This window comes from Sinocyclocheilus anshuiensis, unplaced genomic scaffold, assembly GCF_001515605.1.
Source record: "Sinocyclocheilus anshuiensis isolate Anshui unplaced genomic scaffold, SAMN03320099.WGS_v1.1 scaffold1021, whole genome shotgun sequence".
NCBI classification, from domain to species: domain Eukaryota; kingdom Metazoa; phylum Chordata; class Actinopteri; order Cypriniformes; family Cyprinidae; genus Sinocyclocheilus; species Sinocyclocheilus anshuiensis.
Window position 1 is genome coordinate 1 of NW_015554136.1, and position 15001 is coordinate 15001.

A 15001-nucleotide genomic window follows, 5' to 3' on the forward strand; every position below is an offset into this window, starting at 1 on the left:
GTGTGTGTGTGTGTGATCAGCAGAGATACTAACCATTCCTCTGTGCGCGCTCCTGCTGTCTCTCAGAACGCGCGGGTGACGTCAGGGGAATAATAAGCGCATGTTACATTAAAAATATGCGAAAACTGTCCGCATTTCAAAAAACGCATTAATACAAAAAGATATTCATTAGTTCTTCTTATATAGTCTTTTAATTACGATGCTCCGTAGGGTATTTCACAATGTGTATTTCTCTGATTTGCTGTTGTAGAAAAAATAAACACATTACGCACATTAATTTAATGACTATATATATATTTTTTATTTATTTATTTATTTATTTGTTTTTTTTGCATAAACGTATAATACACCAATAAAAACACTGGGTCTGATACACGCGCAGAAGTCTCGTATCTATAGAGATGTAATGAGAAGCCGCGGACGTGGTTCAGCTTCAGTGCCGCCCTACGGCTGTTATTATTGTTATTGTTGTTATTATTATTGTTGTTGTGGCTGCTGGATGTGATGCTGCTGCCCTCTGTGTGCGGATCCCATGAAATCGCGTTCATTAGCACAGACATGGCGTTCCGACGGTCATCGCGTCTGTTCAACTGAAGCTTTATGATTCCGCTCGAGTTTGGGAAGAAAAACGCTGCAAGATGTCGCAGAAGATGCTGGGCTCCGTGGTGGGGCTCCTCTGCACAGGGGCGTGTTTGGTTGAGGTAAGCCGGCGGCGCGGCCTCTGAGGCGGCGAGCGCTGAACTCGAGCTCCGGGATCGGCGCGGCGCTAGGCCTCGATAAACAACTCAAATAAAGCCATTAAACCAGCATCGTGTAGCAATGGTTAAAAAGGCCGTATGTCCTTTCGTACTGAATATTTAATTTATAAAATCTGTATAAATATTTTACATTTTAAAATCACAGACATTCAGGAGATGAATAGATTCTAGACAAAACAATTGTGCTTATTACTGGTGGTTTGTACCTCAGTGTTTGTGTTTGTGGGGTTTCTGGAGTGTTTTAGTGAGTCTGTGGTGTGTTGTGTGTTTGTAAGGTTAGGTTTGACTCCTACTGACTGTTTTTAAAGGTTATTATGTAGATAAATGATCCAGCGCGTATCATAGTTCACTGGCAGATAAAGACTCACCTGTACAGCATTTTTACGGTTTATTTACAGTGTTATATTTGAGGGCTCACTTTAATTAACCATGGTTTTACTACAGATAAAACTAAAAAACCATGGTTACTATAGTTAAATCATGGTAACCACAAATTAACCATGGTCTTATTACACTAACCATAGTTTAACCATGGTATTTGTAGTAAAACTGTGGTGCTACAAATGGTAATAAATGTGCCAAAAAACATGGTTACTACACTTTTACTATAATAAAACCATGGTTAATTTTCGTAAGGGATATTATATGTAATGGTTCATATTTATTGACTGATTGAGTTCAGCTTTACTTGCATTATTTTGCCCCGATAGTTCCAGGCTAATATGTGAATTTTGGCACAGAAATCAGATTTTGACTTCAGATGATGAATTTGTCTTTGTGCTGGTGATGGAGTCACTCTTTCTCTGAGTGTTTACTGTCAGACACAAACGCTGATGTAAAGCCTGGAGTGCGCTCGATGAAGAGCTCAGGTCTGTGCTGTTGTCTTTCACTCAATGCTGTGTTTGTTTGACAGGGGAAGGAGTTTTGTTTCGGTGTGAACAATGAACAGTACCGCTGTGAGATGGGCTACTGCTGCGGAGAGACCGAGTGCTGCACCTACTATTACGAGCTCTGGTGTAAGTACACACACACACACACACACACACACACACACACAACAGTACAGTGCTAATGAAGTGTTTGGTCCACCAGTCCGTAAAAAGAGCATGTTCAGCTCAAATATCGACTCAAAATCAAAAGGAATAAATGGAAATTTATAGTTTGCCCAAAGAAAATGAAGCTTGTTTTAGGAACATTTAGATTTTTCTGCGTTGTGACATCTGTATGAAAACATCATTGCTGTAAATACAAGGGATGCACTGAAATGAAAATTCCTGGCCGAAGATTCTTTAGAACATTCTGCAGTTCTGCAGCTGTGGTCCTCAGAGAGTCTTTAGCCGCTCAAACTCTCCTCCTCACCGTGCATTAGGATGATATAGACACACGTCCTCTTCCAGACAGATTCATACATCTTCTGCTGATTGGAAATTCTTAATTATTGACCTGATGGTGGAAATGGGGATTTTCACTGCTCTAGCTCTTTTCTTAAAGTCACTTCACTAATTTGTGAAGCTCAATTATCTTGTGCTGCACATCAGAAATATATTCTTTGGTTTTCCTCATTGTGATTATGATTAAGGGAATTTGGGCTTTGTTTTCCCTCCTATATATATTCCTGTGAAACAGGAAGCCACGGCTGGATAATTTCATGTTCATAATCACCCTGGAGTGCTCAAAATTGTGAATATGAATGGGAATATACTTCAGAGATATTTTACTCATAAGAATTTCTAGGGGTGCCAATAATTGTGTCCAACGTGTATTTGAGAAAAACATTTATTTCATAATGATATTTCCCCCATTTTAAATTCTTATTATCCAATGAAAGGTTAGATTTTTGTGATTTTAAAAAAAAATAAAAGATCAAAAGTATTAACAATGCAGATTAATTTTCACAGCCGCCTTTGATCATATTTTTATTATCCAATGAAAGGTTAGATTTTTGTGATTTTAAAAAAAAATAAAAGATCAAAAGTATTAACAATGCAGATTAATTTTCACAGCCTTCTTTGATCATATTTACCAAGGGTGCCGATATTTTTGGCCATGACTGTATACCTTGCTACACTGCGTTAGGCTAACCGAGACTTGACATTTGCACTTATATATTGTTGCTCTTTTGTTAGTTTTGTCTGCTTTTATTGTCCTCATTTGTAAGTCGCTTTGGATAAAAGCATCTGCTAAATGACTAAATGTAAATGCTTCCACACTGTGGCATGCCTGCTGCATTAGTGCGTGCCTCTATTTGATCGCGTCACGTCATTGTTCGGTACAATTTATTTGTCTTTTGGCTTACTCGAATTTGGCTTAGCCGAATACTTTTGGCTGCTGAACATTCGGTGCATCCCTAGTAAATACTGAAACACATTTGAGCTGAAATGGATTAATCAACAATTTATTAATTTAATCAGTTACCTGTATTAATCATTAAAGTCGTGTGACACTGGAAGTGATTCGCTGCGATAGCACATGACTGATCCCCAGAGTGTAAACAGGACTGAGGATGATGATGGTGGTGTGTCTGCAGGGTTCTGGCTGGTCTGGAGCCTCATCATCATGCTGAGCTGCTGCTGTGCATACAGACACCGGCGAGTGAAGATGCGTCTGCAGCAGGAACAGAGACAGCGGGAGATCAGTCTGATGGCGTATCAGGGAGCCTCCAGCTCCTTCATCACTCCTCCTCCTCCTCCTCTCAACCTGCGTGAGTACTGCCTCCACACTAGGGCTCTGCCATATTGACAGAAAATATCTCAATTATCTGGGATTTCATCGATAACGATAATTAGACGATATTTTGCTGAGTGTGTTATTGTGCTGGTATCTTAAACTGACTCCTAAAGTTTTTGATATTCATATTTTTCTGATTTCATACGTTTCTGATAAGTTTAAATAGATTTTTACCTTTTATGGGCATTTTTACCTTTTATAAAGCCTTTTTTTCTAGAAGTGTGCTTCATCTTTTGAGTCGAATTCTTACATTTAATCAGTGAATTAGAATAAAAGACATTTGGGCTGTTACCAAACAAATGATATCAGTATCAAAATTCATCTTTGCAATGCAGAGGAAACTTTTCTAAAAGTGTGCATTATCTTTTGAGTCAAATTCTTACGTGTAATCAGTGAATTAGAATTATAAGACATTTGGGCTGTTACCAAGCAAATGAAATCAGTATCAACAAAATTCATCTTCGCCATACAGAGGAAACACAAGCGGCACCTGAAGTGGCATTTAGATGAGGAATATTTGACGACGGGCCGTTGAATTGTTAGAAAATAATGCACAGGGTGTGGACCGAAGTTACTACGGTTACTAGGGCTGGGTTTTGACACCAATTTCATGATTCGATTCGATTCAATATCGATTATTTTGTATATATATCCAATAAAAATCTCTCAACTAATGCTGTAAAATATACACGAGAGTCAGTTGGTACTACATTATTATAATATTGAAGGTTAAAATGAATGAAGTTTTTACAATAATAAAGTTACAGTTACATATTAATATTTCTACTTCAATTCGTTTTTCAATTCTACGTCTGCGTCTGTTGAACTGAGGCGCTACAGCGATCTGTCACTCCACATTAAACGGCGCCAAAACGGCATTAATTGTTTGAATATTGCAATACAATGGACAGAATTTGAAATTTGAGACTTTGTTTCATATTAAAAGTACCAAAGCACAATGCTTATTGCGATTTATTGGATGGGAAGTGCCCTTCAATGTTCCGTCCATTAACTGAAAACAGGCTAGACTAATCGATTCTTGGGATTTAGGAATCGATATCGTTCCGTAAAAATGAGAATCGATTAATATCGAGATATCATCAATATTTTTTACCCAGCCCTAACGGTTACCACACCTCAAGACATCGATCAGATGAGATATTTCAAGTCATTTGTCTGGTTTTTCTACTTAAAACACTATTGTGAGTAGGATTGTTTCTTCCACATCTCATCGAATGCTCCATTGCTAATTCCCAAACATCATTTTAGACCTAGTAACGAGGCTTGAGCCGTTGCAGACAAATGCAGTTAATCACTACAGTTACAGTAATGCAGTTAATTATTAGATTATTAGGGAGAGATGACCTCTCTGAGTCTGAATCTAAGTTCACTTTCCTCAAGAACCGTGCCTCGCTTGTGAGGAATGTCATGTAGTCTTTAAGCTGCTATTTTACTGATAAAATCGTCAGAGTATCTCTAACAACATTAGCACGTAGCCTATGTTTCTGTGTGTCTCTGTGAGGGAGAGCGAGCGGGATAAATAGAGTGCTTTCTGTACATAATAAAACATCAGTTTGTGGCAGAAAGATGGAAATAATCGATCTTTTTCATCCTGTTGTTAGCTGTGTATTTATTTGCTTGGTCAGTGTCGTTGTGGGGTTTGGTTCTTTTGCTGTTTTTGGCTGTAAGGACCTTTGAAATAACTCAAATCATTTGGGAAGTGATATGGTCATGTAATGCGGTCAAAAGCTGCCTGGAACTACGTTCACCGTGCGTTTCCCTGAAAATAACTGCACACCTTAGAACGCTCATCAGCCAATCAGATTCAAGCGTTCAACGGCGCCGTAGTATAAATGTATTTATTTTACACGCTACTGTTTAGTGCCGAACATGAATGCATTTAACCTGCAGTTTCAAATGCATAATGTTTTGATATATTAATAAAACATTGAAAACTGATATTTGAAATTATTTAAATAATAAAAAGATACTATAAATGTGAAATTAAAACCACCAGCAGGTGGCAGCAAGTCACAAACAGGCATATGGTGTCTAAAACATAAGTCTCTTAATTAACTTGTTTATTGAACTGTTGTAAAAAAATCGATATCACATTTGTAATCATGGTAATTTTTGGAGAAAATAATGGCACTCTTTGTTTGATATTGATTAGCTATATGAAATTATATAAATATATACATTTTCTGCCCCCATATCTTGAATTTTGTGATCATTCTGAATGTATTTTAATAGACTGAATCATGCAGTGAAAGAACACGCTCTAAATGCACACTCGCTCTAGTCTAGGCTTCATGTAATGTATGTGTGCGCTCTGTAGGGGTGTTTTGAACGGTTTTTGCAAAATACTCGATAATGTCAAATTGCACATCGTTAAAACAACAATTACGATATTATCACAGATGATATATATCGCCATCACTGACGCTCGACCTGTCAGCGGCTCGTCTCTGATGCCAGTCTCTGCACTTTATTCTCTTTATTCTCTTCCCACCAAACAACTGACCAGTGAGCTGGACTAGTTTCTGATGTTTCAGTGCTGGTTAGAGGACTAGTGTAGGCGTGACCTCGGCATCGTGGCCAGATCTGCCCATCATCATGGCCTCCTAATCATCTCCAGGTTCTGCCTGGCTTCATCACGGTCTCCTCTCCAGCAGTAAGCTGGTGTATGCTGGGTGTTCTGGTGCAGTATGGCTGCCGTCGCTTCATCCAGGAGGTGGTTGAGCGCTATATAAATGTAAGCAATTACTATTATTAGAAATGATCAGAAAATACAGTAAATGTTGGCGCCGTGTCACTTGATATGAAGGACTCGTTCACCCACAAATTAAAAGTGTTGGTGCTTGAGGCATTTTAATAAACTCGGGGAAAATACGTCATCTTCTCGTCTCCTGTGCATTATTAGCACCACACAGTTTTCCTCTCTGGGCTGTTGAACATTTCAGCTCGGTGTTAAACGAGGGAATAGGAACGGTTCTATAGGAACTATCAGTGACGTAAGTGTACGCTGATTGGCCAAACGTTTACGAAACAGACCACCTGGCATTTTTAAAAAGCCATGTAATCATATTTACTCCATGAACATGGAAAGCAGCGATAATAAGGGCATTTACCTGTTGTTCTTTTCTCAGCCTCGATGATATGTAACACTGCAAGTTGTTGTAGTAGATTTTGTCTCTTAGCCCAACTTTTTGCTCTCTTAATCGCGCAAATTGTGTTTATATTCCATCTCCGTTATCATGAAACCCACACACAACAAAAACCCCTCCGATCACTGGTTTTCGACATCAACCGAGGGAGAACCTGGTTCTCTAGGAATGACCCTGCTGGCTAGTTCTCTTATGGTAACACTTTAGGGACTAATTCTCACTATTAACTAGTTGCTTATTTGCATGCATATTACTAGCATATTGGCTGTTTATTATTATTATAGCTTACTTAATCCTCTTCATCCCATGAGAGACATAAGGCTGCATTATTATTATAAAGCACATATTAATGCGTTATTCTGCATGACCATATTTCAGATCCCTTAATCCAAACCCGGACCTAAACTTAACTACCTTAATAACTCTTAATAAGCAGCAAATCAGGAGTTTGAGGGGAAACTCTAAGTTAATAGTTAACAGTGAGAATTGGTCCCCAAACTAAAGTGTGACCTCATTTCTCATCTCTATGCTGTTTGCTCCTCCATGACACAAAGGAGATGTCCTCCGCTAAATATAATGCAACATTAACTTTAGTCCATATGACTCCAAAGCTGCCATTATTCACTGAACACAGACGTGAATGATGTTTGACAGTCGTATGACGTCAGAGGAGTCATGTGACGGGCCTTTATGGTGCTTTAATGTTTTTGTTTGAGCTTGTCATTCAGAAGAGCCTGATCGTATTCAGTGTAGTCCATCAGTCCTCCTTAAGACTGCATTCATTGCAGCTGGTCAGTCAGTCGTCTGGTTTGTGTGGAGCTCTGACCGTGTGTGTGCATCACCTACAGGCTTCTGGACGGACTGTAAGCTGCCCGACTACGAGGAGGTGATGGCTCACCCGCCCACGCCTCCTCCACCCTACTCTCCAGAGCAGGAGCTGGAGACACAGCAGGAGCGCGAGGAGCCCAGCAGCCGGCGCAGACACGTGACCGGAGACTCCGGCATCGAGGTGTGTGTGTGCCAGCTGGACGAGTGCTCGGGGCCCGAGGAGGAGGCTCTGTGTCAGGGGCCCGGCGGGTGTGATCAGGAGTGAGGAGTCTGGGAGAGACTGTCTTCTGAGCAGCGTAATGCCTCGAGTGCGTCTCTGACTGCATCCCTCTCACACACTGAACCAATCATACACACCACGGTTTGATTCTCACAGCTGCCCCGAGACCTCAGCCCAGAGACAGACACACACACACACACAGTTTGTGTTGTTTGTGCTGATAGAGCAGATAAACACACCAGTCAGCTGATCGTCTCGTCTCATCGTGGCCTTTACCTTTTTCACTCGGCTGCTGTAAACAAGCGTGCCGTCCCGTGAGTGTGTGAGTGTCAGTGAGTGAGTGTGTGTGTGTGTGTGTGTGTGTGTGTATGTGTAGTCACATGACTCACCTCTATGATTAGTGTTCATTAGTGAAGCTCAGATGTGTGTTATAGAGGCTGATAGCCTCTGATCAGACTGACGTCTACTGCATTAAGGGCTAAAATCAAGATCAGAATGTTTCCGGTTGGTTTTCTGGAGTCCGTCGTGTTTGTTTTTTCACGCGTCTCTGTTGCACTGAAGGACGGCGTCGTCCTCGAAATTCTTCGACTCCAGCCCAATTCCCACAACGTTTACAGACTCTGTGCCTTTCCCAGTGGAGATCCAGACTAACTAACTAGGCTATGCAAAAACCCAGGACTCTCTGTTGTGAGCTGCAGTAACGAGCAATACTCGACTCCGTCCCTGTGTCTTCACCGGACACTCACTACTGTGTTCGAGTGAGAGTCGTGATGTTTTTTTGTCTGAGTTTGTCTTCTAACTCGGTTTGTTTTGGATCATTAGTGTTTTCTGGCGTCACGATGATTGCAGACGTTGTTTTGAGCACCGCCGGTCGCGTTACTCTGGTGCTCTGAAATATGAAACCTTTGACATCGAGCAGCTCCAAGTCTGTTGTCAAATGTGTGATTAATAAAAGAGACGTTTAATATCGAGCCAAATCACAGCGCAAACCAGTTCTTCTGTAAGCACATCGAGCTTTTACTTCATTCTCATTCATAACAGTAGTGTCCCGTATTTACTTGACTCTTCTGACGGTCCGTGAGCGTTTCTGATCGCAGCTAGTGATGATGATGATGATGATGACGATGATCCAGCACTGAGCTGTGTGGTGTTTCTACGGTCGCTTCTTCAGCAAGACGTCTGCTGTGTCTCTATAGTCATTTGTATTTTATTTTTGTAATAAAATAATAAACCAGCTTTGGCACTGATCTGTTTGTCTGTGTTTCTGATGTTCATCTGCTCGTGTCATTATGTTTGCCCTAGACAATGTACTGGTTATGTTTGGATGATGACTATTATTATTATTATTATTAATACGTTTTCATCCGCACCCCAGCAAACCTGTGGGAATAAACCTAGAGCTCACTTACAGAACTCCTGCTGTGTAAAGACTGATAATCACTTGTTCTCTTCGTTCGTGGCATCAAATGCAGTTTTATGATAATTGGTCTACAATTAAAATATATTTTTAAGGGCATAAACCTGGAATAAAACAATTTTCAGTTGCGTTGATATTCAAAACCTTTGAGAGCTAATACTAGTGTATTTGTACTCCGCTGATTGAGTCATAAGTTAAAATGCTGCACACAATACGTGTCCCTGCAGCACAAAAGCAGTCTTAAGTCGCTGGGGTATATTTGTAGCAATAGCCAACAATACATTGTATGGGTCACAATTATAAATTTTTCTTTTATGCCAAAAATCATTAGGATATTAAGTAAAGATCATGTTCCATGAAGATATTTTGTACATTTCCTACCGTAAATATATCAAAACTTAATTTTTGATTAGTAATATGCATTGCTAAGAACTTAATTTGGACAACTTTAAAGATGATTTTCTCAATATTTAGATTTTTTTGCACCCTCAGATTCCAGATTTTCAAATATTGTCCTATCCTAACAAACCATACATCAATGGAAAGCTTATTTATTCAGCTTTCAGATGATGCATACATCTCAATTAAAAATGGACCCTTATGACTGGTTTTGTCACAAATGTGATAGATGTCAGGAGATCTGATTGGTGCATTGTTTAGCAGCATAAATGTGTAAAGATGGAAGAAATGGCCAGTGGGGGGCGCTGTCATGTTATGAATGCATATTAATAGCTGTACTCCTCTTATTTTTAAAGGCGCTGTATGTAATATTTTGCCTGTACTAAAGCATAAAAATACCATACTGCATTCGCAGATAGAAAACATGCTAAGTTCATATACTTGTCTCTGAAAAACAATGATATAGTCAGTTATTGTATTTTGAAGTGTGCGTGCTGCATCGAAATGTCAGTTTTGTTGTTCAGTGTGACTCCGCCCACTGCCAGTTCATCCAATAGTATTTTGACACTCCGGGTTGCCAGTTTGCAGATAAAACAGTTTATTGCTGCTGTGGAAGGCAGCAAACGTACTGCGTCAGAGATTTAAAGGGGTCATATGACATTGCTAAAAATAACATTATTTTGTGTATTTGGTGTAATGAAATGTGTTTATGCAGGTGATTTTCTCAATATTTAGATTTTTTTGCACCCTCAGATTTGATTTTCAAATAGTTGTATCTCAGCCAAATATTGTCCTATCCTAACAAACCATACATCAATGGAAAGCTTATTTATTGGTGTTGTAAAAATCCCAATTTCAGAAAACTGCCCCTTATCACTGGTTTTGTGCTCCAGGGTCACATATAAATGAACTCATCACGTAGTGTGTAAGGCTGGATGCCCTCCATTGTGTTTGCGCTCGCTGCTGTTGTGTGCTCAATCTGGCAACCTGCGAGAGACTGCAGCACCCAGTTCAGCCTTGAATGTGTGGCTCCTAGTTACCTTAACTGAACACAAACTCTCCGTTACGCTGTTTAATGCTAACTGTTTGTTCTTTGTAGTGGTGGCGAGATGTGATGAAAAGTGTTAGATCTGTGCAGGCTTTGAATGCTCGCTAGAGACTCCTGCTGGTGGATCCGAGTCTGTCAATAGACCAGAACTGCAGAAATATAGAATAATTACCAGAGCTGGGTATAACTGATTACGTGTAATTTAGATTACATAATCAGATTGTATTGTAACTAGATTAAATTACATTTTAAAATACTCGTAATTAGACTACAGTTACTTTTTTATGGATTAGCCTACATATTATTATAATAGCAATAACTTTCATAATTTATTGATTCTCTCTAATTCTTCTTTTTTTTTTCCTTTAAATTTTCCTTTCTAAACTAGCCTACCACTTATATACACCCAGAGTCTTCCAGTTTCGTGGACATTAACACAAAGATCGGTCATTAGTCAAAATATCTCATTATTTCAGTAAGTGTTTTATTTTGATTCATTTTAAAATATTTGTTTTACTTGAACATTTTTATGATTAATTATTAGCTTTTCATTAAACTCATAAACCCCCTGCAGTTCCTTCACAAACCCAGTTTGGGAAACTAGACGTTATATAATGTTTAATGCACTTAATGTTGTTGATTAATGAATATATTTTCTTCCTCTTTGTATTTTTATATCAGTGTGGTACAAGATCATCCTATTTAAATCAATGTGATAGTCAAGAGTAATCTAAAAGTAGTCTGATTATGTTATCTAAAATATGTAATGTCATGGATTTCATTACTAACTACAATTTTTGTCATGTAATTAGGAATCAGTAACGGATAATCTACCCAGCTCTGATAATAAACCAGCAGAGGCCGGGGGCAGAAAAGGATTAGACTAGTCTTACAAGTTAGTCATCTATTTTTTTTAGTTACTTAAAAGTGTAGATTAGTCTCCACACGTCTAACGCTCCTAGAAATGAAGTGAACATGACTTGCAGTCTGTTCTGTCAGATCCACAGACACCTGAAGAAAAGCTCAGCATCAGATCTCACTCATAACCTGTAGAGAGTAAAGGCAACAACACTTTAATCTCGATTCCATAAGATCTTTACATGTCCCATCGGAGTCGAGACAGATGAAGATGGTACACATTCTGTACAATACATAAATAATAAAGAATAAATATGGTGTGTGTTGTGAGAACAAAGGCAGCAGAAGCAGAGGATGCTGGGAGAGTCCAGATCTGTCGCTCAGATCTCCAGCGCATCACAGCGAGCACACGGAGCAGAAACTCCAGACAGGAAGTCAGTAGAAGCACTTCCTCCTGCTTTCACTCCAGTGTCTGTACAGAACGAGCCCCACCAGCAGCAGAAACACCCCCAGCATTGAGACGAGCACACACACACACACACTCTCTCTCACACACACTCGCTCTCTCTCACTCACACACACACACACACACACTCTCTCTCGCACACACACACACACACACACACAGACACACTCTCACACACACTCTCTCTCTCACTCACACACACACTCTCTCTCACACACACTCGCTCTCTCTCACTCACACACACACACACACACACTCTCTCTCGCACACACACACACACACACACACAGACACACTCTCACACACACTCTCTCTCTCACTCACACACACACTCTCTCTCACACACACTCGCTCTCTCTCACTCACACACACACACACACACACTCTCTCTCGCACACACACACACACACACACACAGACACACTCTCACACACACTCTCTCTCTCACTCACACACACACTCTCTCTCACACACACTCGCTCTCTCTCACTCACACACACACACACACACACTCTCTCTCGCACACACACACACACACACACACAGACACACTCTCACACACACTCTCTCTCTCACTCACACACACACTCTCTCTCACACACACTCGCTCTCTCTCACTCACACACACACACACACACACTCTCTCTCGCACACACACACACACACACACACAGACACACTCTCACACACACTCTCTCTCTCACTCACACACACACTCTCTCTCACACACACTCGCTCTCTCTCACTCACACACACACACACACACACTCTCTCTCTCTCTCTCTCTCACACACACACACACACTCTCTCTCTCTCTCACACACACTCTCTCTCTCTCTCACTCACACACACACACACACACACGCACACTGCTTACGCACAATGTAATGCAGCAGCTAAACACATAACATTAAACACGCAAACTGCTTTCATTCCTGTGTCAGACTGATGATGTTAGTGATATATGCATAATTATGATGATGAGAAGAGCTGAGTGAGATGAATGATGAACTGATCGTGCATTTGTCTCTTACAGTGAATACTCTCTCTTTAAAAACTCTTCCATTTCACGACCGTCATAACATAAACTAACACTGCAAGCTGCAAATAAAATCAACGATGATTCAGAGATCATGATTTAATTCAAAGCTTTTCAAACGCGTCCACTGAATTCACGCTCGCGGCCATCTGTCGGTCAATGCTGCCACCCGATTGGCTGCCGCTGTTACACGGCGCGCCTTTACTGGCTCTCTCACCTGTCAATCAAACATCAGCCCTCCCACACATCAGCAACCGGACCGAAGATGTGTGATCATTCAAGATTTGCGATTTGCTAAAACAGCAGCGAAACATTTCAAGTGAGTAGTTACTCTCCACATTTAATAACCTTTATAGACCGCGGATTTTTTTTTAAAATTAATTTTATATCATTATTTTTTTTGATGTGCACCCTATACATTAGAAAATTTGCGAGGATGAGCAAACCTAATCTACAATATAGCAATTCATTACTAATGTGTTTGTATTATTATTATTATTATTATTATTATTATTATTATTATTATTATAGTAGTGTCGCCTTACTTCCGGAGTATTTTACGTAAGAACCGATTTAGGGACTATCTTAAAACCACGCTGATAAAAGTCACGAGGAAACGGACACCAGCACCATTCGGTCATACTATATTATCAGTTATCTTTAGACAGTGAAGGAAAGCGGTTGTTTTATCAAACTCACAATTTATTACAAGTTATTATCAAGTGACTTAGGCTTGTTTTACTGATGAATCTGATATCAGTAGAATGTGGACTGTACAATTCAATTCATTTGTACAGCGCTTTTCACGATACAAATCATTGCAAAGCAACTTTACAGCAAATTAAGTTTCTACAGTATTTAGTACACTTTCACTTACACTGTACACTTTCACACATCATTTTGGTTTTAAGCCCCCGTGTGGTTAACAGAAATAGTAAATGAACTTTTGAGCTCCAGTAGGGATGCACCGATACCACTTTTTCCAGTACTCGCCCGATACCGATACTTTTATTTTTGGTACTTGTCGATACCGAGTACCGATACCGATATTTTTATTTTACAGAATTTAAATAAAAATTTATTTTTATTTTACAGAAACCAAAAGGGTATGTATAATGTTAGTTGGTTAACTTCATTTATCAAATAGATAGTCAAACCAAAATTTATTCAGACACCTTCAACATTTCTCACATTATATTCACTATAGTTTAGAAAATGGTAATAAAATATGACAAGAACTCAGAGTTAAACTGTGTCAGAACAAATTCATCTTGATAATGTTAGATAACTTTAATAGAAAGGTATGTAATGGATTACAATCAACCAAATATTAGACAGCTGTTAGTATGACAGTATTTACACAACTGCATTTTAACGAGTACGAGTACGAGTACAGGAGACCAGTATCGGGCCCGATACCGATACCAGTATCGGTATCGGTGCATCCCTAAGCTCCAGTCACCACTGAGTTTTGAACTGAAGCACAATTATCAGATATGATATCAGATATCAAATAATATGATGTGAAGTGTGTGAGAGTGTGATTTGTAGACGCTCCCTCGGCGACAGTATGGCGCGTCTGACTGCATGTGAACATCAGAACGCAGCACACAATCTGATCTGATCTGAGCTGAGCTCTGCAGCGGAGAGCAAACACACACAGGTCAGGATGGAGCACACGCCCGAGACACACAGCAAAGAAGTGGACATTTATCGGGACACATGGGTGAGATTTCTAGGTGAGTCAAAGACACTCGAGTGACCTCCAGGAGTGTGTGTGTGTGTGTGTGTGTGTGTGTGAGTGTGAGTGTGAGATGTATGTGTGTGTGTGTGTGTGTGTGTGTGTGTGAGAGAGTGATCTGGTCTCTCTTTGATTTGAGCTCTTCAGTGATTATTTCAGATTCAGCAGTTGTGGGTCATGAATGTCACACTGACCTGCTGCTGATTGTCGCTGTACTGTCATTATCACAGCTTATTCATGCTCATAATACAGGATTTAAAGAGTTGATGTCTTCTGGGCTTCACACACACACTCACTCACTCACTCACTCACTCACTCACTCACTCACACACA

General features: G+C 39.9%; 2 protein-coding genes across 3 annotated transcripts in view; both read left to right on the top strand.

Moving 5' to 3' along the window:
- The first annotated feature begins 409 nt into the window (after positions 1–409).
- LOC107670394 (WW domain-binding protein 1-like) lies at positions 410–11968 on the top strand. The gene is made up of 5 exons (XM_016462983.1): positions 410–701; positions 1672–1774; positions 3286–3459; positions 7501–7901; positions 11948–11968. Exons 1-4 carry the CDS (start codon positions 639–641, stop codon positions 7743–7745), a joined length of 585 nt encoding a protein of 194 aa, XP_016318469.1. The 5' UTR covers positions 410–638; the 3' UTR covers positions 7746–7901; positions 11948–11968.
- A 2456-nt stretch (positions 11969–14424) lies between these two features.
- LOC107670380 (mitochondrial fission process protein 1) overlaps positions 14425–15001 on the top strand; it is a 6980-nt gene continuing 6403 nt past the window's right edge. For both annotated transcript variants that reach the window (XR_001632085.1, XM_016462960.1), the window contains exon 1: positions 14425–14666. Coding sequence is in view for 1 of the 2 variants with exons in the window: in XM_016462960.1 (XP_016318446.1) it covers positions 14597–14666 (70 nt within the window). In the remaining variant the exon portion in view is untranslated. The remainder of the gene's footprint in view (positions 14667–15001) is intronic.